The sequence below is a fragment of the Salvelinus fontinalis genome, chromosome 9 (genome assembly GCF_029448725.1).
Source record: "Salvelinus fontinalis isolate EN_2023a chromosome 9, ASM2944872v1, whole genome shotgun sequence".
Taxonomy (NCBI): domain Eukaryota; kingdom Metazoa; phylum Chordata; class Actinopteri; order Salmoniformes; family Salmonidae; genus Salvelinus; species Salvelinus fontinalis.
Window position 1 is genome coordinate 39,934,346 of NC_074673.1, and position 23,301 is coordinate 39,957,646.

The following is a 23,301-nucleotide window of genomic DNA, read 5'->3' on the forward strand; positions in this document are numbered from 1 at the left end:
TTGTGAAGGTGAAGTGCAAGTAGAGGGCTAGACCTGCTGTGTTAATTTTAGGGAATAATGTACATTGTAGGCTACAGGCTAGTGATTACCATCAGAATAACAGAACCCTGTAAGAAAGCCTCCAAAGCTGAGTCAAAAATAATTGTAGGCCTTGATGACTGGCTGAATTATCTATAGGAGTGTGTATTCCTGCATGCAGAACGGCATATTTTAGGATTACAGGGGTTAATGATTAACAAAATGGCATAAATTGGGTCCAGTTTAATGTAAGTGAAAGATGGAAGAAAAGTAGTAGCCTAGGCTATGTGAATGACAGCACTTGGGCAGCGGTTCAACGCAAGGGGGAGCCATGAGCCATGATGAAAGCATGCGGTACTTAGAGCGTTGAAGAGGCTGTGAAGGCGCATCATAGCCTCATTGCTGGTCCGCGAGACTGTAAATTCTCTTAGACAACAGAAACAATTATTAGCTACACAGTATTCAAGGTGAATAACAGAGCTGAAAATAATCTGAAGAAACAAGAAATTGGGGAAGTGTGTCCATGCACATCAATCATCAAGAATGGTAGGTGAATAAGGTAGGTGCGCAAATGTTGTGGTGGACTAGTGCCAGAGATGTGCAAGATATCAAAGTTATTAACGCCATAATTCATTCATATTGTTTGCCTAATACTTTACTGCAATTTTCCTGCAAAATTCACCATACATTTTTTAGAATCTCTGGAAGATGCCGCTACAGCAGGGTTCTGTGGAATATCTTTGTGGGTTTTGGTGACAGTATGATAGGCTATGCATTTGAGACTGACATGTAGTGGGAGATTGTAGCTGTTTATTATTTTGTGGATAAGTCTCTCAAATAGACATGACGACCTGATAAGCCTATCACATTTAATTCTCAGTAAAGTTAATGCTGAATACTGACGAATGAATATTTATTTATGAGTTTGAGTATATATTAATGAGTTTGATGATTAGTTAATGTAATTGATTTCAATAATTATGCAGATCTGTTTGACAGTACTGTTTTAGTTAATTTACTTGGACATTTGAAGTGACAATACTCCTTGATGCCCAAAGATAGTGATAAGCCTCTATGAGCCACCTATTTTAAACAACTTGTACTGGACTCCATGGATTCTCATGCTGTTGTCACAGATACTGCTATTAAGCTCAGGCACAAAAACACTGACAGATTGACAAACAAGTTCCAAATTGCTTCTTCCATTTATGACCATTCTGTCAGGGGACACAAAATCTGCAACAGTTTAATTCACGTCACATGACTTCAGTTATCATCATGTCATTTCCAACACAATCAGAATTAAAGTTGCCATTCGTCATGACACAGCAAGGCAATTGAAGCCCAGAGCAATGATGACTCTCACGATTGTGTGTTTCGCAGGGATGAGCAGAGCAACCGATGGCAGCAGACTGCAGAGAACACTGTAAAGATGTATGTCATTAGATGAATATGCAATATTGAAACAATGAAATTAAGTCCTTTAAATGCAAGGTATCTGTTGTTCGCAGGCAAGGCTTACTTCCATTTTTTCAAGGACAAACTTAGTAGTGTATTAAACAGTTCGTTAAAGGTACACCCTGCAGCTGGTAGATGATGACCTACTGACCACAATACAGAATAATTTTTCTTCCAATCATCTCTAGTCCATGAGCCAAGGGCTTTGGTCGGGCTCACTTGGGCCGATGATGTTTCATAGTGATTTTCTTGAACGTCCCTAAAGTTGGTAAATGTGTGAATGGAGTGAAGCAATGGTAGCGTTCTCTGTGTTATCACACTTTCTTTCATCCCTCCATCCCATTCAGTTTTCCCATAAGAATTTTACCCTATTACAAACAATGTCAGTATATAACAAAATCAGAGGAGGCTGGTGGTAGGAGCTATACGAGGACAGGCTCATTGTAATGACTGGAGTCAAACATGTGGTTTCCATATGTTTGATGTGTTTGTCTCCATTATTCCATTCCAGCCATCACAATTAGCATGTCCTCTTATAGCTCCTCCCACCAGCCTCCTTTGAACAAGTTATTACTCACAGTTTATCACAGTATATCATTGTAGAGCTTAGATTCACAGCTATCCATCAGACACATTTTTGGAATGTTCAGGTCAACAGAACCTTGACCTTTGAACTCTAGGGTACATATCATAATTACCTGTATAAATAGTTTAAAAAACAAAACCCTGATACATTTGAAGTGGTTCTGAAATGTCATAAAATTACCTTTCAAATTATATATAATATAATCAACTTTGCTATCAGCTACAACTATTGTTTAAAAATAGCCAATTCACATTAAAATGTCGGAAGATTAGCTTTTGAATTCCATGTAGTTGGGCAGCTATGTTTTTGGATTATAAATTTGGTGATAGAGGCACAACATTTCACACACACAGCCAGAACGGGGTTTTAAAAAGATTTGTAGAAAAAGGGCCATCAAAGGATTCACGTATCCAATATGGCCGCCAAACAACTCAATTTTGTATGACCATAATTGTAGCATGCCCAATAATATCTTAAAATGTTCATAGTGATGTAAAATACACAACCAAATGAGCCAAGTGCGACAGATATGTAAAGATGTAATTATTCACAGAACTGTGGTAAGAATGTTCCCAAAAACCTGTCCGAATCACTCATTTCTGTATATGTTTCAATCCGTAATTGCAATACTTCATCTTCAAACATGTGAAATGGATTTAAACATGTAAATAATCATGGATTTGGGCGGATTAAAATTATAAACAATGTTATCCTTTAACTGAGGACTATAAACCTGCCCCATACATTCCATTACAATGAAGTAAAAATCCAATGTTGGGCCTGTTGAGGCCAATTATATTACTTTTAGTATTCTAGTAACAGACCAATCTGCTATGGCCCCATTGGAAGAATACACCTTAATTGAGTCAAACTATGTGTAATGGTTTGCTGCTCTCATTATCAAGATACTAGGTTAAATGTATTGGAATTTTATGAAAAGAGTTAACAGGATAACATTTTATATGTTTGAAGATTAAATGTTGCAATTATGACATATTCAGAAATCTGCAATTCACACAGCTTTTTGGGCACATTCTTACCACAGCTCTATAAATGATTTAACATCTTTATATCTGGCACACCTGGCTCATTTGGTTGTGTATTGAACGTCACAATGAAAATGTTAAGATTTTATTCGGCATACTACAATTATATTTCATACAAGTAACCTACCAGTTATTGGTAATGGTGAGAAGTTAGCATGTCTTGGAGGTATGGTCTTTGACACTCTGTAACTCTCAGACTCATAATTATTCACGATTCATTCAGGGTTATCCGTAATCTTGGTAGCATCATTTACATGTTTACAATTGTTGTCATTTAGCAGATGCTCTTAAGTGCCTTGCTCATGGGCACATCAACATATGTTTTTCACGTAGTCGGCTTGGCAATTTGAACCAGCGGCCTTTGGTTTACTGGCCCAACTGTCACGCTACCTGACGCCCCTAGAGATTAAAGGGATCATGGTATCCTAGAGCTTAATGGTCAAGGTTCTGTTGACCTGAACATCCCAAAAATGTGTCTAATATATAGCTCTGAATCTTTCCAATGATATACAGTTGAAGTTGGAAGTTTACAAACACTTGGTTGGAGGTTGGAGTCATTAAAACTCATTTTTCAACCACTCCATAAATTCTTGTTAACAAACTATAGTTTTGGAGGTGTACCTGTGGATCTATTTCAAGGCCTACCTTCAAACTTAGTGCCTTTTTGCTTGACACCATGGGAAAATCAAAATAAATCAGCCAGGACCTCAGAAAAACAATTGTAGACCTCCTCAGAAAAACAATTGTAGACCTCTGGTTCATCCTTGGGAGCAATTTCCAAACGCCTGAAGGTACCACATTCATCTGTACAAACAATAGTAATTTGACTGGTACTGTACATGTCAGTACATACAGTACACACAACAAGTAGGCCACATGGGGGAGAGACGTTGTGCCATGAGATGTTGCTTTATTTGTTTTTTTAGACCAGGTTTGCTGTTCACCTGCGCTATATAAGATGGAAGGGAGTTCCATGCACTCATGGCTTGGTATAATACTCTACGTTTCCTTGAATTTGTTCTGAACCTGGGGACTGTGAAAAGATCACTTATGGCATGTCTAGTGGGCTAAGTGTGTGTGTCAGTGCTGTGTGCAAATTGACTATGCAAACAATTGACCATGACAGTTTATAATCTAAGGTGACACCAACTTAGTCTCCTCAAATTGTTCAACAGCCACACCATTCATTACCAAATTCATCTGAGGTCTAGAACATGATTTGTAGCAAATACAATGCTCTTAGTATTAGAGATGTTCAGGGGTAGTTTATTACTGGCCACCCATTTCATAACAGACTACAACTCTTTAAGGGTTTCAGTGATTTCATTAGCATACATGGATACACATGCTTTGTTTAATGCCAGTGGCAGGTCATTGGTAAAAATAGAAAAGAGTAGAGGGCCTAGAGAGCTGCCCTACAGTACACCACACTTTACATGCTTGACATTAGAGAAGCTTCCATTAAAGAAACCCCTATTAGATAGATAGCTCTGAATCCACGATAGGGCAGAGGTTGAAAAGCCATAACACATACGTTTTCCCAACAACAGGTTATGGTCAATAATATTTAAAGGCTGCACCGAAATCTAACAGTATAGCTCCCACAGTCTTCTTATGAATTTATTTCAACCAATCATCAGTCAATTGTGTCAGTGCAGTGCATTTTGAGTGCCTTTCTCTATAAGCATCCTGAACAATTTATTTACAGAGAAGTAGCATTGTATTTGGTCAAACACATTTTTTCCCAACAGTTTGCTATGAACTGGCAGCAAGCTGAAAGGTCTGCTGTTAGAACCAGTAAAGACCGCTTTACTAATCTTGGGTAGCGAAATGACTTTGGCGTACCTCCAGGCCTGAAGACAAAGACTTTCCTTTCGGCTAAGATTAAAGATATGACAGATAGGAGTGGGTAGAGAATCAGCTACCATCCTCAGCAGCTTTCCAGCTAAGTTGTCAATGCCTGGAGGTGTGTCATTATTATCAATAACAATCAATACCTTTTCCATCTCTCCCAAACTAACTTTACAAAATTCTAACTTGTATTGCTTTTCTTTCATAATTGTTTTTTTATGCATGAGTACGATGGCTCACTCTTCGTTGGTGGCATTTCCTGCCTAAGTTTGCTCACTTTGCCAATAAAGTCATCATTAAAATAGGCAACATCAAATGGTTTTGTGATGAATAAGCCATTGTTTGTCATAGGGTAAAATCCCTATTGGAAAAATCAGTGGTGGAAAAAGTACCCAAATGTCATACTTGAGTAAAAGTAAAGATACTGTGGTAAACAGTGGGGTGTTGGGTTGAGCGTGCATTGACACAGAGACAGGGAGGCTTTAGTCCACAAAAACAACTTTACTAAGACAGAAAATAAATATAACAAAGAAAATCACTTCGGTTTCGCTCGGTCCTTCTTCTCTACTTTTGCTTGGTGTCGGTCTCTCCCCCTTCTCTCCCGCGGTGTGCCACCGTGCTCCTTTTATTTGGCCTCCGCGGCTGGTTGGCACTTTCCTCTAATTACCTCCACTTAGAGCTGTCCGTGTCGGCATGCCCAGCTCCCGTATTCCCAGCAGAGGGAGCCAATGTCACCTCACGTACCTCCCCTCTATTACCACCCCCCGGGGATGACCTACTGAGATACCCCCCCTTAGCCCTGACTGGGAGGGAGGCATGCTCATGGGCTAGGTTTGCATCCCTCCTGGATAGGGCGTCCGCATTGCTGTGCTGGGCCCCCGACCAGCACAGCTGTCATCCAGATAAGCAGCTGCGTACTCACTATGCGGCCACAGGACGCAGTCCATGAGTCGCTGAAAGGTCGCTAGTGCACCGTGGAGCCCGAAAAGCAGAACTCGGTAGTGGTATAGCCCCCCCCCCCCCCCCCCCCCCCCCCGGGGTGGAGAAGGCAGTCTTCTCCCGGGAGGCCTCTGCCAGTGGCACTTGCCAGTACCCCTTCGTCAGGTCCAGGGTGCTGACGTACCTCGCCATCCCCAAGCAGTCGATCAGTTCGTCTTTTCGGGGAATGGGGTAGGCATCAAACTTACTGACCTCGTTCAGGCCCCGGAAGTCATTACAGAAGCGGACGGTTCCGTCCGGTTTCGGTACCAGCACTATGGGGCTAGACCACTCACTGTGTGACTCCTCCAGTACCCCCATTTCTAGCATTGTCGTCACTTCCCACTGGACCGCCACCCTCCGGGCTTCTGGTATCCGGTATGGCCGTTTACGCACTTTTTCTCCCGCACGGGTGTGGATCTGATGTTCCACGAGATCCGTGCGCCCCGGCACCTCGGAGAACACGGCCTCGCGGGCGTGCCATTTCTTCAGTAAGTTAACATGGTAAAGCTGGAGGGGTTTTCTCCACTCCTGTTGGTGGACCCTTATAGTTGACGTCGCCGACCTGCAAAACGATGTCGTAGGGCCCATGCCATGTAGCCAGGAATTTTCTCTCCGTTGTAGGGATCAGCACCAAGACCTTCTCACGGGGTAGGAACTCTCGTGGTTGGGCCCCCCGGTTGTAGACATGCTCCTGAGCACGTTGCGCCTGGGCCATGTGCCCTCTCACCGCTGGCCAATCATCCTCTCCACATGTTCTACTACACTGCGAAGGGATGGGGGGGGGGGTTCGGCTGATCTTCCCAGACCTCCTTGGCTAGGTCCAGCAGCCCGCGGGGCCGACGGCCATACATGAGCTCAAAGGGGGAGAACCCCATGGATTCTTGGGGTACCTCGCGCACTGAAAACATCAGGTGGGGCAGCAGCTGGTCCCAGTTCCTCCCGTCTCTCTCAATGACCTTCTTCAGCATCTGTTTTAGAGTCTTATTGAAGCGTTCCACCAGCCCGTCCATTTGTGGATGGTACACACTGGTCCGCACCTGTTTGATTCGTAACAGATTACAGACATCTTTCATCACACAAGACATGAACGCAGTGCCCTGGTCCGTCAGGATTTCCCGCGGAATACCCACCTGGCTAAATAAATGGAAGAGCTCCCGTGCTATACTTTTTGCTGCCGCCGTGCGTAACGGGATTGCCTCAGGATACCGGGTGACGTAATCCATGATTACCAGGATGTATTGTGTCCCCTCGCGGTCTTCACCAATGGACCCACCAGATCCATTGCCACCCACTCGAATGGCACTCCTATAATGGGCAAGGGAACAAAAGGGTTTCGATAATGCACCCTCGGAGCTGTGATCTGGCACGCCAGGCAACTATGGCAGTAGTCCTCCACAGCGCCCGTGACTCTGGGCCAGTGGAACCAGTTCCCAATCCGCTCCCTGGTTTTCTCCGTCCCCAGGTGTGCCCCATGCAGGTGGGTGTGGGCAAGCTGCAACAGTCCTAACATACTGGCTGGGTATGAGTAACGAGTATTTTGTCTCCCCATTATGCTTTACTTCCTGATACAATAAATGATGCTTGATTGCGAAGTGAGGGTAGCGCCAAACACTTACCCCAGGTAACAGTATGCCATCCACCGCAATCACCTGGCCCCTAGCGTTCTGGAGATTGGGGTCTTCTAACTGGGCCGTCCCAAACTGACCTGTGAGGATTCCCATGTTGGGAGGTCCTTCTAGGGCTTCCACCTCCATAAAGAGGAGCCTGAGGTCTTCCTCACCCGGTGGCTCGCTTGCCGGAGCAGGGTCGTCTCCCTCCTCCGGGTCCGACTCGGGCCCAGCGGACACCTCTCGTGGCGGGGGTTGGGTTGCACAGGCCACCGTCCGTTTTTCTTTTCTTCCTACCTCCCATGCTTGCCTCCCCAGGTTCCTCCTCCACAGTGCCTGGAAGAGAGGGCAGTTTCGACCAAGGAGAATGGACACGGATAGGTTAGGAACAGCTCCCACGTGCATCTGGCACTCCCCCCTTGGGGTGGTTATCCTCACTGGCACCGTTGGGTACCTCTGTGTCCCCAGTACACTGTCACCTCCTCGTCCCCCGGTTCCTCCTTCCCCTCTCGGGTGAGCCACTGCGGGTGGGCCAGGGTCAACATACTGCCGGAGTCCAGCAGAGCACTGGTGTCGATGCTATTGATTCGCACAGGAACCATCGGAGGGACCGTCTCGGTGTGCGCCTAACAGGAGGTGACGTAACTCGCCATCCGGGTTACCCCAGAGCTGGGGGATGCGGAGGGCATGGCCTCCTCCCGGCTGGGATAGCTCCACGCGAGGTGCCACGGCTCACCGCACTCATAGCAGCGTCTCTGATCTGGGTCCAGCAGCCACCGGCGCCGGTTTGGGTCCCCCTCCCGCTTCACAGCCTCGGCTGGTTCCATCCGGGCCCTCTTCAGCTCCTCGCCTCTGTGTTGTTCGTCCCCCTCACCGCGTCTCCTCTCTCCGCTCGGGCCCCTCTCAGCAAGTCCTGGGTGTTCTGGTTAATTTCCACCGCGGTCAGCAATTCCTCCAGGCTCTGCATGCTCACCGTCTTCTTCATCTCGTATGGCAGGGCCCGAAATTATTTATCCAGGACGAGCTTGTCGAGCATCGGGAGGGATGGTACTTCCGTCAGTAGCCAGCCCTTGGTCAGGCGCACCGGGTCGCTCATCTGAGCCCGGGGGGAAAGGTTGGGGTCAAAGGCCCAGTTGTGGACCAGTTGTGCACGACGTGCGAGATTGAAACTATAACGGCTCAGTATCTCCCGTTTGAGTCCCTCCTAATTCGCAGCCTGGTCAGTGTTCAAATCAAAGTAGGCCTTCTGGGCCTTCCCAGAGAGGTAGGGTGGCAACAAGCTGGCCCACCTGGGCCATACTTCCCGCTGTGCTGTGCCGTCCTCTCGAAGGTGAACAAATACGGCTCCACGTCATCTTCCTCCCTTAACTGAACCAGGAACTAATTTGGGCCAGACTCCTGAGCCTTCCTAACCTTCAACTGGGCTACCTCCGCGACCAGTCTGCGGTTTTGTTGGTGCTGCTCCTACAGCGCTTGCTCCTGGAGAGCCTGTTGCTTCTGCTGGCTGAGGATGAACTGAGACACCAGCTCCTCCATGGTAATCTCCGTACGCTCGACCCCACAGAACCCAAAGCTACTGAGACGCCCGCAGTCTCCACCATATGTGGTAAACCGTGGGGTGTTGGGTTGAGCGTGCAGAGATTGACACAGAGACAGGGAGGCTTTAGTCCGCAAAAACAACTTTACTAAGACAGAAGATAAATATAGCAAAGAAAATCACTTCGGTTTCGCTCTGTCCTTCTTTTTTATTTTTTTATTATTATTATTATTTTTTTACCCCATTTTTCTCCCCAATTTTCGTGGTATCCAATCGCTAGTAATTACTACCTTGTCTCATCGCTACAACTCCCGTACGGGCTCGGGAGAGACGAAGGTCGAAAGCCATGCGTCCTCCGAAGCACAACCCAACCAGCCGTACTGCTTCTTAACACAGCGCACCTCCAACCCGGAAGCCAGCCGCACCAATGTGTCGGAGGAAACACCGTGTACCTGGCCCCCTTGGTTGGCGCGCACTGCGCCCGGCCCGCCACAGGAGTCGCTGGAGCGCGATGAGACAAGGATATCCCTACCGGCCAAACCCTCCCTACCCCAGACGACGCTATGCCAATTGTGCGTCGCCCCACGGACCTCCCGGTCGCGGCCGGCTGCGACAGAGCCTGGGCGCGAACCCAGAGACTCTGGTGGCGCAGTTAGCACTGCGATGCAGTGCCCTAGACCACTGCGCCACCCGGGAGGCCCTCGCTCTGTCCTTCTTCTCTACTTTTGCTTGGTGTCAGTCTCTCCCCCTTCTCTCCCGCGGTGTGCCACCGTGCTCCTTTTATTTGGCCTCCGCGGCTGGTTGGCACTTTCCTCTAATTACCTCCACTTAGAGCTGTCCGTGTCGGGGTGCCCAGCTCCCGTATGCCCAGCAGAGGGAGCCAACATCGCCTCATGTACCTCCCCTCTATTAACCTCTCCTGGGATAGACATTCCGGGGATACCACAATACCTTCATAGAAAATGACTCAAGTGAAAGTCACCCAGTAAAATACTACTTGAGTAAAATTCTAAAAGTATTTGTTTTTAAATATACTCAAGTCTCAAAGTAAATGCAAAAATATATGCTTAAGTATCAAAAGTAAAAGTATAAATCATTTAAAATTGCTTATATTCAGCATACCAGAGAGCACAATTTTCTTGTTTTTTTATTTAAGGATAGCCAGGGGCATACTACAACATGCAGACATAATTTACAAACTAAGCATTTGTGTTTAGTGAGTCCACCAGATCAGACGCAGTAGGGATGGCCATGGATGATCTCTTGATAGGTGAGTGAATTGGACCATTTCCCTTTCCTGCTAAGCATTCAAAATATAAGGACAACTTTTGGTTGTCAGGGAAAAAGTATGGAGTAAAAAGTACATCATTTTCTTTCGGAATGTAGTGAAGTAAATAGTAAAGTAGATACACACCAAAAAACGACTTAAGTAGTACTTTATAGTATAGTATAGTATAGTATATACTATAGTATAGTATAGTATTTTATTTTAAGTATTTTACACCACTGGGAAAAATTAATGGGATGGAGGGATGAAAGAAAGAGTGATAACACAGATAAAGCTGCCATTGCTTCACCGCTATGACACATGCTCCAACTCTAGGGACATAGACCTTCAAGAAAATCACTATGAGACATCGTCGGCCCATGTGAGCCCGACAGCCCAAACTTGGGGTTCTGGCTCATGGACTACACTCTGCATAGTGATGATATGAAATTGCTTTAGCCAAAGAGCCCAACATAATTAAAGGTAACCAAGGTAACTTGCCTAAATGACTATCACTAGCACTCATATCTATAATTATTAAGTGCTTTGAAAGGCTGGTCATGACATAAAGTGGGGCAAAAAAGTATTTAGTCAGCCACCAATTGTGCAAGTTCTCCCACTTAAAATATGATAGAGGCCTGCAATTTTCATCATAGGTACACTTCAACTATGACAGACAAAATGAGAAATAAAATCCAGAAAATCACATTGTAGGATTTTTAATGAATTTATTTGCAAATGGTGTAAAATAACTATTTGGTCATTAACAAAAGTTTATCTCAATACTTTGTTATATACCCTTTGTTGGCAATGACAGAGGTCAAACGTTTTCTGTAAGTCTTCACACTGTACCTCAACACCATCATCTCAGACAACCTGAACCCACTCCAATTCACATACAGCCCCAACAGATCCACAGATGACGCTGTCCCAATTGCACTTCACACTGCCCACTCCCACCTGGACAAGAGGGGAAATAATTATGTGAGAATGGTGTTCATAGATTAAAGCGCAGCGTTCAATACCATAGTCCCCTCCAAGCTCATTACCAAGCTGGGGACCCTGGGACTGAACACCTCCCTCTGCAACTGGATCCAGGACTTCCTGACAGGCCGGGCCCAGGTAGTGAGGGTAGACAACAACACTTCCGCCACGCTGACCCACAACATGAAGGACCCTCAGGGGTGTGTGCTTAGTCCTCTCCTGTACTCCGTGTTAACCCATGACTGCGTGGCCATGCAAGACTCAAACACCATCATTAAGTTTGCTGACGTTACAACAGTGGTAGGCCTGATCACCGACGGTGATAAGACAGCCTATAGAGAGGAGGTCAGGGACTTAGCAGTGTGGTGCCAGGCCAACAACCTCTACCTCAATGTCAGGAAGACCAAAGAGCTGATTATGGTCTACAGGAGAAACAAGGGAGAGCACACCCCCATCCACGTCGACGGGGCTGTAGTGTAGCGGGTCGAGAGCTTCAAGTTCCTTGGCATCCACATCACGAAGGACTTAACATGGTCCACACACACCTCCACAGTCATGAAGAGGGCACGACAGCGCCTCTTCCCCTTCAGGAGGCTGAAAAGATTTGGAATGGGCCCTCGGATCCTTAAAAAGTTCTACAGCTGTACCATCGAGAGCATCTTGAATGGCTGCATCACCGCTTAGTATGGCAAATGCACCACCCTTGACCGCGAAGAGCTACAGACGGTGATGCGGACAGCGCAGTACATCATTGGGGCAAAGCTCGCTGCCATCCAGTACCTCTATATCAGGCCGTGTCAGAGGAAGGCCCCTAGTCTTGCTAAAGCCTCAACTCACCCAAGCCATATTCTGTTCACTCTGCTACCCTCACTCTGCTACCCGCAAACGATACCGGAGGACCGGCTCTCAGACCAACAGGCTCCAAGACAGCTTCTACCCCCTAAGTCATAAGACTGCTAAATAGCCATAAGACTGCTAAATAGTTAATTAAATGATTACCCACACTATCTGCACTGACCCTATCTTGCACTGACTCTATGCACACTCACAAAACTATATATACACACTATATACACATACACTCACACAACCCCCCCCACACACACATCACACACACTCTTAGAAAAAAAAAGCTGCTATCTAAAACCTGAAAGGGTTCTTTAGCTGTCCCCATAGGAGAACCCTACGATGAAACATTTTTGGTTCCAGGTAGAACCCGTTTGGGTTCAATCTAGAACCCATTCCACAGAGAGTTCTACATGGAACCCAAAGGAGATCTACCTGTAACCAAAAATGGATATCCTGTGGGGACAGCCTAATATCTATTTTTTTTAACTTTTTTTCTTCTAAGAGTGCACATGCATACCGACACACACACACTTTTACACTCATCATATGCTGCTGCTACTCTGTTCTTTATTTTACATGTATTATTATCTATGCCTCATCAATTTACCCTGCTTTAATGTACATATCTGCCTTTTAACTCTGCATCGTTTGGAAGGGCTCGTAAGAAGGCATTTCACAGTAAAGTCCACACCCATTGTATTCAGCGCATGTGACAAATACAATTTTATTTGACTTTATTTGAAAATATAGAACTGTGAGACGTGGGGGGGGGGTGTCTGATTGTATATATAGCCCTCCGGAGAGAAAGACGGATTTCAATTACAAGTTAAGGAGACTGAAAAGAGCAACACATGTCTGGATGGCTTTCACTCACTAAATGTGCACTCTGACTAAGCCTAAAGCAGATTTGAAACACTCATTCTCTGGAAATGAGAGATGAGGTTATTGGATTGATATTTGTGTAAATTATATTGATATTTTTGTTGAATTGGATTGATATTGTGTTGAATATATGAGAATATGAGCTTCTATTGTACTTCACCCACTCATTAAGCTTTTAACCTGTTTTTGCTTAAGGTTATTCATATTCTATTTAATATTGCTATGCTTTATGTGGTCTTCAAGTAAACATACAGTATGTTGTTTAGACATGAATCCTTTTGGGAATGTGTCTGGAAAACGCTTGCATGCTTTTTAGGAATTTCTTATGCTTAGCTAATGCTGGGCAGAACTAAAATGTCTCATTTTAATAATTCTCTGTGGTAGCTAATCATTTTTCCCTGTTAGTAATGTTCAGTGCAGAGAATATACACCTAGCAGGTGTTCTATAAAGATGGTTTATAACGTGTTGTTTAACCACCAAATGTTTAGCCGATTGTTTGACTCCTAATGTCGACATTCAAACAAACAGCACACTACCATGTCCAGCAATGCATGTCTTTCCAAAGGTAGTAGTAGTATTCTTCCAATTAACTACAATTGTTTTTCTATTTTCAGGCAGATCAATGGAATGCTCATTTGTTTAAAAGGGCTAAAGGCAGAGGAAAATTAGCCTAAACATGTTAATTTGATTATTGAAGTCGGAGTAGATCCCTACAAGACTTCGAGGCTTTGAAGAGGAGGAACAAACAAAATATATCAATAGGTTGAAAGACAGACGGAACATAGTAAACCATTAAAAGGGATTACTATCATTAGCAACAAGTACAGAACACATACAGCGACACTTATTCATACATTCCCACGCGTATCAGTTCATATGTCCTTCACTCGCTCTGTCTTACTCAAATAGAAACAAACTCACTACCTGCAATCATGACAGAAAATGTAAGCTCAAGGATGGACACCCCAACCAACATTTCCTTGGTGGGCCCAGGGGACCCCATATCCCAGTCTCTGGAGTATAAGACTGTGGCAGTGTTCCTGGTTCTGCTGGTCTGTGGACTTGGCATTGTGGGTAATATCATGGTGGTTCTGGTGGTCCTCACCACGCGACACATGCGTACGCCCACCAACTGCTACCTGGTCAGCCTGGCCATAGCGGACCTGACTGTGCTGGTGGCCGCTGGTCTGCCTAATGTGTCAGACAGCCTGATGGGCACCTGGGTGTTTGGGCATGCTGGCTGCCTTGGTATCACCTACCTCCAGTATCTTGGCATCAATGTGTCCTCCTGCTCCATCACAGCCTTCACTGTGGAGAGGTAAGTGACACCTCAACTACCGTACCCCATTTACACATCATCAAGTACCAGCCATATACGGTGCATTCAGAAAGTATTCAGACTCCTTGACTTTTTCCAATTGTTGTTACATTACAGCCTCATTCTACAATGGATTAAATTGTTATTTTCCCCTCATCAGTCTACACACAATAACCCATAATGAAAAAAAAAAGATTTTTAGAAACGTATGCTAATTTATTTAAAAAATAAATAAAACGGAAATATCACATTTACATAAGTATTCAGACCCTTCACTCAGTACTTTATTGAAGAACCTTTGGCAGCGATTACAGCCTCAAGTCTTCTTGAGTATGATGCTACAATCTTGGCACACCTGTATTTGTGGAGTTTCTCCCATTCTTCTCTGCAGATCCTTTCAAGCTCTGTCAAGTTGGATGGGGAGTGTCGCTACAACGCTATTTTCAGGTCAATCCAGAGATGTTCGACGGGGTTCAAGTCCGGGCTCTGGCTGGGTCACTCAAGGACATTCAAAGACTTGTCCCGAAGCCACTCCTGCATTGTCTTGGCTGTGTGCTTATGGTCGTTGCCCTGTTGGAAGGTGAACCTTCACCCTAGTCTGAGGTCCTGAGTGCTCTGAAGCAGGTTTTCATCAAGGATCTCTTTGTATTTAGCGCCGTTCATCTTTCCCTCAATCCTGACTAGTCTCTCAGTCCCTGCCTCTGAAAAACATTCCCACAGCATGATTCTGCCACCACCATGCTTCACCGTAGGGAAGGTGCCAGGTTTCCTCTAGACGTGACGCTTGGCATTCAGGCTAAATACTTCAATCTTGGTTTCATCAGAACAGATAATCTTGTTTCTCATGGTCTAAAAGTCTTCTAGGTGCCATTTGACAAAGTAGGCTGTTGTCCCTTTTACTGAGGAGTGGCTTCCGTCTGGCCACTCTATGATAAAGGCCTGATTGGTGGAGTGCTGCAGAGATGTTTGTCCTTCTGGAAGGTACTCCCATCTCCACAGAGGAACTCTGGAGTTCTGTCAGAGTGACCATCAGGTTCTTGGTCACCTCCCTGACCAAGGCCCTTCTCCCCCGATTGCTCAATTTAGCCAGGCGGCCAGCTCTAGGAAGAGTGGTGGTTCCAAACTTCTTCCATTGAACAATGATGGAGGGCACTGTGTTCTTGGGGACCTTCAATGCTAGAGACATTTTTGTTACCCTTCCCCAGACCTGTACCTCAAAACAATCCTGTCTTGGAGCTCTACATAAAATTATTTTGACCTCATGGCTTGGTGTTTGCTCTGACATGCACTGTCAACTGTGGGACCTTATATAGACAGGTGTGTGCCTTTCCAAATCATGTCCAATCAACTGAATTTACCACATGTGGACTCCAATCAAATTGTAGAAACATCTCAAGGATGATCAATGGAAACAGGATACACCTGAGCTCAATTTCGAATGTCATAGTAAAAGGGTCTGTAGCAGTACCAGTCAAAAGTTTGGACACACCTACTCATTCACGGGTTCTTCTTTATTTTTACTATTTTCTACATTGTATGGAATAACACATATGGAATTATGTAGTAACCAAAAAGTGTTAAACAAATGAAAATATATTTTGGATTTTTGATTATTCCAAGTAGCCACTCTCTGCCTTGATGACAGCTTTGCACACTCTCAGCATTCTCTCCACCAGCTTTACCTGGAATGCTTTTCCAACAGTCTTTAAGGAGTACCCACATATGCTGAGCACTTGCTGCAGAATACGGTGGTAGCCATGCTGGTTAAGTGTGCCTTGAATTCTAAATAAATCACAGACAATGTCACCAGAAAAGCAGCCCCACACCATCACACTTCCTCCTCCATGCTTCATGGTGGGAACCACACATGCTTTTCCAACAGTCTTTAAGGAGTACCCACATATGCTGAGCACTTGTTGGCATTTTCCTGTTTCTTGTTGAAAAACAAATGATAGTCCCACTAAGTGCAAACCAAGGCATAGAGTATATTTTGAAGTCAGATAATCGCAAATCTCATATTCGGACTCATCAGACCAAAGGACAGATTTCCACTGGTCTAATGTCTATTGCTCGTGTTTCTTGGCCCAAGCAAATCTATTCTTCTTATTGGTGTCCTTTAGTAGTAATTCTTTGCAGCAATTCGACCATAAAGGCCTGATTCTCCTCTGAACAGTTGATGTTGAGATGTGTCTGTTAATTGAACTCTGTGAAGCATTTATTTCGGCTGCAATTTCTGAGGCTGGTAACTCTAATGAACGTATCCTCTGCAGCAGAGGTAACTCTGGGTCTTTCTTTCCTGTGGCGGTCCTCATGAGAGCCAGTTTCATCATATCGCTTTATGGTTTTTGCGACTGCACTTGAAGAAACTTTCAAAGTTCTTGAAATGTTCCTAATTGACTGATCTTCATGTCTTAAAGTAATGATGGACTGTCATTTCTCTTTGCTTAATTGAGCTGCTCTTGCCATAATATAAAGACTTGGTCTTTTACCAAATAGGACTATCTTCTGTATACCACCCCTACCCTGTCACAACACAACTGATTGGCTCAAACGCATTAAGAAGGAATGAAATTCCACAAATTAACTTTTAACAAGGCACACCTGTTAATTTAAATGCATTCCAGGTGTCTGTCTCAACCAGCGGGGCAATATTTTCACATCCGGATGAAAATTGTGCCTAAAGTAAACTGCCTGTTACTCAGGCCCAGAGCTAGGATATGCGTATAATTGGTAGATTTGGATATAATACACTCTAAAGTTTCTAAAACTGTTAAAATACTGTCTGTGAGTATAACAAGTGTCACTTGTAAGTGTCACTCCATGTGGACTCTACTGTTTGGTGCGTGTGAACTGGAACGCGCTTCACGTTGTTTTTATCCGGTATTGGAAACAGTTTATCCCGTCTTAAATTTTATCGATTATTTACGTTTTAGGATACCTGAGGTTGGATTAGGAACGTTGTTTGAAATGTTTGGACCAAGTTTACAGGTAACTTATTAGATACTTTGTAGTCATGTTGGGCAAGTTGGAACCGGTGTATTTCTGAGTCAAATGCGCCAAATAAATTGACACTTTGGGGATATAAAGAAGGACATTATCTAACAAAAGGACCATTTGTGATGTTTCTGGTACATTTTGGAGTGCCAACAGAAGAAGATATTCAAAGGTAAGGCATTTATTATATCGTTATTTCTGACTTTTGTGTCGCCACCTGCCTGGTTGAAAATGATTTTCATGTGCTTGTATGCGGGGCGCTGTCCTCGGATAATCGCATGGTCTGCTTTCCCCGTAAAGCCTTTTTGAAATCTGACACTGCGGCTGGATTAACAAGTTAAGCTTTATTTTGATGTATTACACTTATATTTTCGTGAATCTTGAATATTGATATTTCTGTAGTTTGAATTTGGCGCTCTGCAATTTCACTGGATGTTGTCAAATCGATCCCGCTAAAGGGATTGGCGCGCGAAGGGATCACTAACAGGTTAATGTCAAGAGTGTGTAAAGCTGTCATCAAGGCATAGAGTGGCTAATTTGATGAATCTCAAATATAAATATATTTTGATTTGTTATTTTTTTTTTTTGGTACTACATGTTTCCATGTGTTATTTCGTAGTTTTGATGTCTTCACTATTATTCTACAATGTAGAAAATAGTACAAATAAAGAAAAACCCTTGAATGAGTAGGTGTGTCCAAACTGTATGTAAATAAGGTATTTCTGTTTTCTTATTTTTATACATTTGCAAAAATGTATAAAAACCTATTTTGGCTTTGTCATTATTGGGTATTGTGTGTAGATTGATGAGGAAACATTTTTATTTAATACATTTTAGAATAAGACCGTAACATAACAAAATTTGGAAAAAGGGACAAGGGGTCTGAATGCTTTCCTAATGCACTGTATACAAAAGAATATATGAATAATTTACTGTATAAACGTCTCTGTAGAACAACATGCCGAAGAGTCTATTGTTTGTTCTTCTCCATTTCCAGGTACATTGCTATCTGCCACCCAATGAGGGCCCAGACAGTGTGTACGTTGTCCCGGGCCAAGCGGATCATAGCAGGGGTGTGGGTGTTAACCTGTGTCTACTGCATGCTGTGGTTCTTCCTGGTGGACATCCAGGTAATGAAGGACAGCACCATCCAGTGTGGCTACAAGGTGTCCCGTGACCTCTACCTCCCCATTTACCTCATTGACTTTGCCATCTTCTACGTGATCCCTCTGCTCCTGGCCATAGTCCTGTACGGCCTCATCGCCCGCGTCCTGTACCTCAACCAACTCCCCAACCGGCCCGATGCGGGTACAGTCTCTGCTGGCACCACCACGCTCCGCAGGAGCTGCAAGGAACCAGCAGACGAAGGAAAAGGGGGTCGTCAGGGCCGCCCGAAGAGTGTGCTCTTCTCCAGGAAACAGGTGTGTGTGTCAACGTATATGGAGCACCCTTTATTTTATGTAACCTTTATTTTGACAGGGAGTCATAGCTTACTGAGACCAAATTATCTTCCACAGAGGAGCCTTGTAATTACAAAGAATATACAAATCACACTAAGAAAAGCAAAACAGAGAGACACAATTCAATCATAGAAAAACACATTCTTCAGTAAAAGCAGTTTCTATTATGTAAGTCACTGACAGTCACTCAATTTGCCATGTCAGCCAACCATTTTTTGATTTGTAGTGTGTCAGTGTCCTCTACTGTCTCCTTTCTCATTATTTTGTTCAAAATAGTAGATCATAAACACTTTGTGTTTCAATTATTCAAAAACAAAGGATTCTTCACCCGGTAGTGGTTCTGAAAAGTTGTCTATAGTCATTTCCATATTGATTACCAGAGTTTTTGTCAATGACCTAGAACAAGAATTCGATCAATTGATATTTTTTTTTAAATGGTGTTGCTAAATTAGTCTAGCCAGCTATCTAAACTTGTAGTAATTATGGCCGAATACCAACCGGGCATGCAGGGCAGATGCCCAGGGGCCCTGACCTCCAGGGGGCCCCCATTTGATTTTGTCACGCTCACTCAGATATCATATTAACATGGCATAAGTTATGACAAAATGTGTAGAATTGCTGGAATTTAGCTTTAAAACGTGTTATGTTCCCCAGCAAGAAAACAAATACTGTCACTCTAACAGAAGGGGGAACTAACAAAGAGTCACTGACAACAGGCAAAACGAAACAGGTGGGGTTTTAGGAGGGGTTCTAAAAGACACTCATGGAGGTGTCCACTGAAAGTTGACTAACAACAACAACTGGAATCTAAAAGACACCCACCATGAGAGGCCACTAAATTTGCCCAAGAAGAGGCAAACAAAAAAGAAACCCACACCAAACTTAAAGACAGGAAGCAAACCAAAAACAGGGAGGATCAAATAAAGGATTGTTTGTCTAGAGATTAAAATAGGGAGCACCAACTACAGGTGTTAACCCTCCACATCTCTCAAGACCACTGGAGCACTAGGCCAGCCACTCTTGAATATCATTAGGGCCAGCAAAGGTGAAACACTAATGAGATGGCAACCAGCACAGGTGTAACACATACTGACTAATAATGTGACACCAAACGGTGCGCCTAACTGATCAATATGTTTTTTGAAAGATAGCTTTTCATCAATCCAGATGCCCAGATATTCATAATTGGCATGATCAATGTGGTCACCATCCAATGCAAAAATCATCAGATGCATTTTTTGGTGTTTTGGAATATAATATACTTGGTTCAGACAGGATACACCACGCATTCATTCAACCATTAGAAAAAGATTACAATACATACAATATGTTAGTCTTGGCATTAGGCTCTGCTCCTTCAGGGTATCTCACTGCCTCATGTTAAAGGCCCAGTGCAGTCAAAAACGTGTATTTATATATACAAAAGTATGTGGACACACCTTCATAATTTTGTTGATTTGGCTATTTCAGCCACACCCGTTGCTGACAGGTGTATAAAATCGAGCCCACAGCCATGCATTCTCCATAGACAAACATTGACAGTAGAATGGCCTTACTGAAGAGCTCAGTGACTTTCAACGTGACAACAACATAGGATGCCACCTTTCCAACAAGTCAGTTTGTCACATTTATGCCCTGCTAGATTTCTCTCCACCCCATGACAAAATGCGTAGAATTGCTGGAAATTAGCTGCAAAACAAAGTTTTCCAGCTAATTTGTGTTTTTTTAAATGTATTATTTCTTATATTGATAGGCCAGAAAATCTTAAGTGTTATTACATACAGCCGGAAATAACTGTCGGCTATCAGCGCGACGTCAATTTACCAGCACTACGACCAGGAGGGCATTTCAACTGATTCCAGAGGCCGACCCAAAATAATGCCGCTGGAGAAGAGGGAGACAGAGCGGCCTTCTGGTCAGACTTCGGAGTCGTGCACACCAACTACCGCTTCCGAGTATATTACTCGCTAATGTCTGGTCCCTAGATAACAATTTCGACGAAATCGGGGCAAGGGTTGCTTTCCAGAGAGATATCAGAGGTTGTAACATACTCTGTTTCACGGAAACATGGCTCTCTCGGGATATGCTGTCAGAGTCAATACAGCCACTGGATTCTCAGTGCGTCACGCCGCCAGGAATAAACATCTCTCCGGGAAGAAGAATGGTATGTTTCATGATTAATGACTCATGGTGTAATTGTAACAATATACAGGAACTCAAGTTATTTTGTCCACCTGACCTAGAATTCCTCACAATCAAATGCAGACCATATCACCCAAGAGAATTCTCTTAGATTAGTCACAGCCGTGTATATCCCCCTTCAAGCCGATACCACAACGACCCTCAAGGAACTTCACTGGACTTTATGCAAACTGGAAACCATATATCCAGAGGCTCCATTTATTGTAGCTGGGGATTTTAACAAAGCAAATTTGAGAACAAGGCTACCTAAATTCTATCAGTATATCGACTGTAGCACTCGCGCTGGAAAAACACTGGACCACTGTTACTCTAACTTCCGTGATGAATACAAGGGCCTCTCTCGCCCTCCTTTCGCCAAATCTGACCACGACTCCATTTTGCTCTACAGACAGATGTTCAAAAAGGAAGTACCCTTGCCAAGGACTATTCAACGCTGGTCTTACCAATTGGAATCCACGCTTCAAGATTGTTTTGATCACGCGGACTGGGATATATTCCAGGTAGCCTCAGAGAATAATATCAACGTATACGCTGATTCGCTGAGTGAGTTTTTATAAGGAAGTGTATAGGAGATGTTGTACCCACTGTGACTACTAAAACCTGCATAAACCAGAAAACAATGATAGATGGCGGCATTCGCGCAAAACCACCACATTTAACCATGGAAAGATGACTGGGAATATGGCGAATACAAAGAGTGTAGTTATTCCCTCTGCAAGGCAATCAAACAAGCAACATGTGAGCATAGAGACAAAGTGGAGTCGCAATTCAAAAGTTCAGACACAAGATGTATGTGGCAGGGTCTAGAGACAATCACAGACTACAAAAGGAAGCCAGCCACGTCACGGACACTGACGTCTTGCGTTCCAGACAAATTAAACACCTTCTTTGCCCCCTTTGAGGATAATACAGTGCCACCGACATGGCCCGCTACCAAGGACTGTGGGCTCTCCTTCTCCGTGTTAACACTCGCAAGGCTGCCGGCCCAGACGTAATCCCTAGCTGCGTCCTCAGAGCACGGGTAGACCAGCTGGCTGGTATGTTCACAGACATCTTCAATCTCTCCCTATCCCAGTCTGCTGTCTCCTCTTGCTTCAAGATGTCCACCATTGTTCCTGTACCCAAGAAAGCAAAGGTAACTAAACTAAGTGACTATCGCCCCGTAGCACTCACTTCTGTCATAATTTTTTTGTTTATTTTTAATTCACCTTACTTAACCAGCCAGGCCAGTTGAGAACAACTTCTCATTTACAATTGCAACCTGGCCAAGATAAAGCAAAGCAGTGCGACACAAACAACAACACAGAGTTACACATGGGATAAACAAACGTACAGTCAATAACACAATAGAAAAATCTATATACAGTGTGTTCAAATGCAGTGAGATTGGGTAGGTAAGGCAATAAATAGGCCATAGTGGCCAAATAATTACAATTTAGCAATTAAACACTGGAGTGATAGATGTATAGAAGAGGAATGTGCAAGTAGAGATACTGGGGTGCAAAGGAGCAAAAAATAAACAACAATATAGGGATGAGGTAGTTGGGTGGGCTATATACAGATGGGCTGTGTACAGGTGTAATGATCGGTAAGCTGCTCTGACAGCTGATGCTTAAAGTCAGTGAGGGAAATATAAGGCTCCAGCTTCAGTGATTTTTGCAATTCGTTCCAGTTATTGGCAATTCGTTCCAGCAATTCGTTCCAGTTATTGGCAGCAGAGAACTGTAAGGAAAGGCGGCCAAAGGAGGAGATGGCTTTGGGGATAACCAGTGAAATATACCTGCTGGAGCGTGTGCTACGGGTGGGTGCTGCTATGGTGACCAGTGAGCTAAGATAAGGCGGGGCTTTAACTTGCAAAGACTTATAGATGACCTGGAGCCAGTGGGTTTGGCGACAAGTATCAAGCGAGGGCCAGCCAACGAGAGCATACAGGTCGCATTAGTCGGTAGTATATGGTGACAAAACGGATGGCACTGTGATAGACTACATCCAATTTGCTGAGTAGAGTGTTGGAGGCTATTTTGTAAATTACATTGCCGAAGTCAAGAATCATAGTCAGTTTTACAAGGGTACGTTTGGCAGCATGAGTGAAGGATGCTTTGTTGCGACATGAAGTGCTTTGAGAGACTAGTCAAAGATCATATCTCCTCCACCCTACTTGCTACCCTAGACCCACTCCAAGTTGCTTACCCCCCAATAGGTTCACAGACAATGCAATTGCCATCACACTGCACTCTGCCCTATCCCATCTGGACAAGAG

The 23,301-nt window shown here is 44.1% G+C and overlaps 1 protein-coding gene across 2 annotated transcripts in view; it reads left to right on the forward strand.

The window, feature by feature from the left end:
- The first annotated feature begins 381 nt into the window (after window positions 1-381).
- LOC129862567 (thyrotropin-releasing hormone receptor-like) overlaps window positions 382-23,301 on the forward strand; it is a 39,610-nt gene continuing 16,690 nt past the window's right edge. Inside the window, exons 1-3 of one of the 2 annotated variants that reach the window (XM_055934346.1) lie at window positions 382-577; window positions 13,682-14,385; window positions 18,377-18,800. In XM_055934346.1, coding sequence (XP_055790321.1) covers window positions 14,000-14,385; window positions 18,377-18,800 — 810 coding nt within the window. In that variant the 5' untranslated portion in view covers window positions 382-577; window positions 13,682-13,999. The remainder of the gene's footprint in view (window positions 578-13,681; window positions 14,386-18,376; window positions 18,801-23,301) is intronic. The other variant, XM_055934347.1, reaches the window with a different exon arrangement.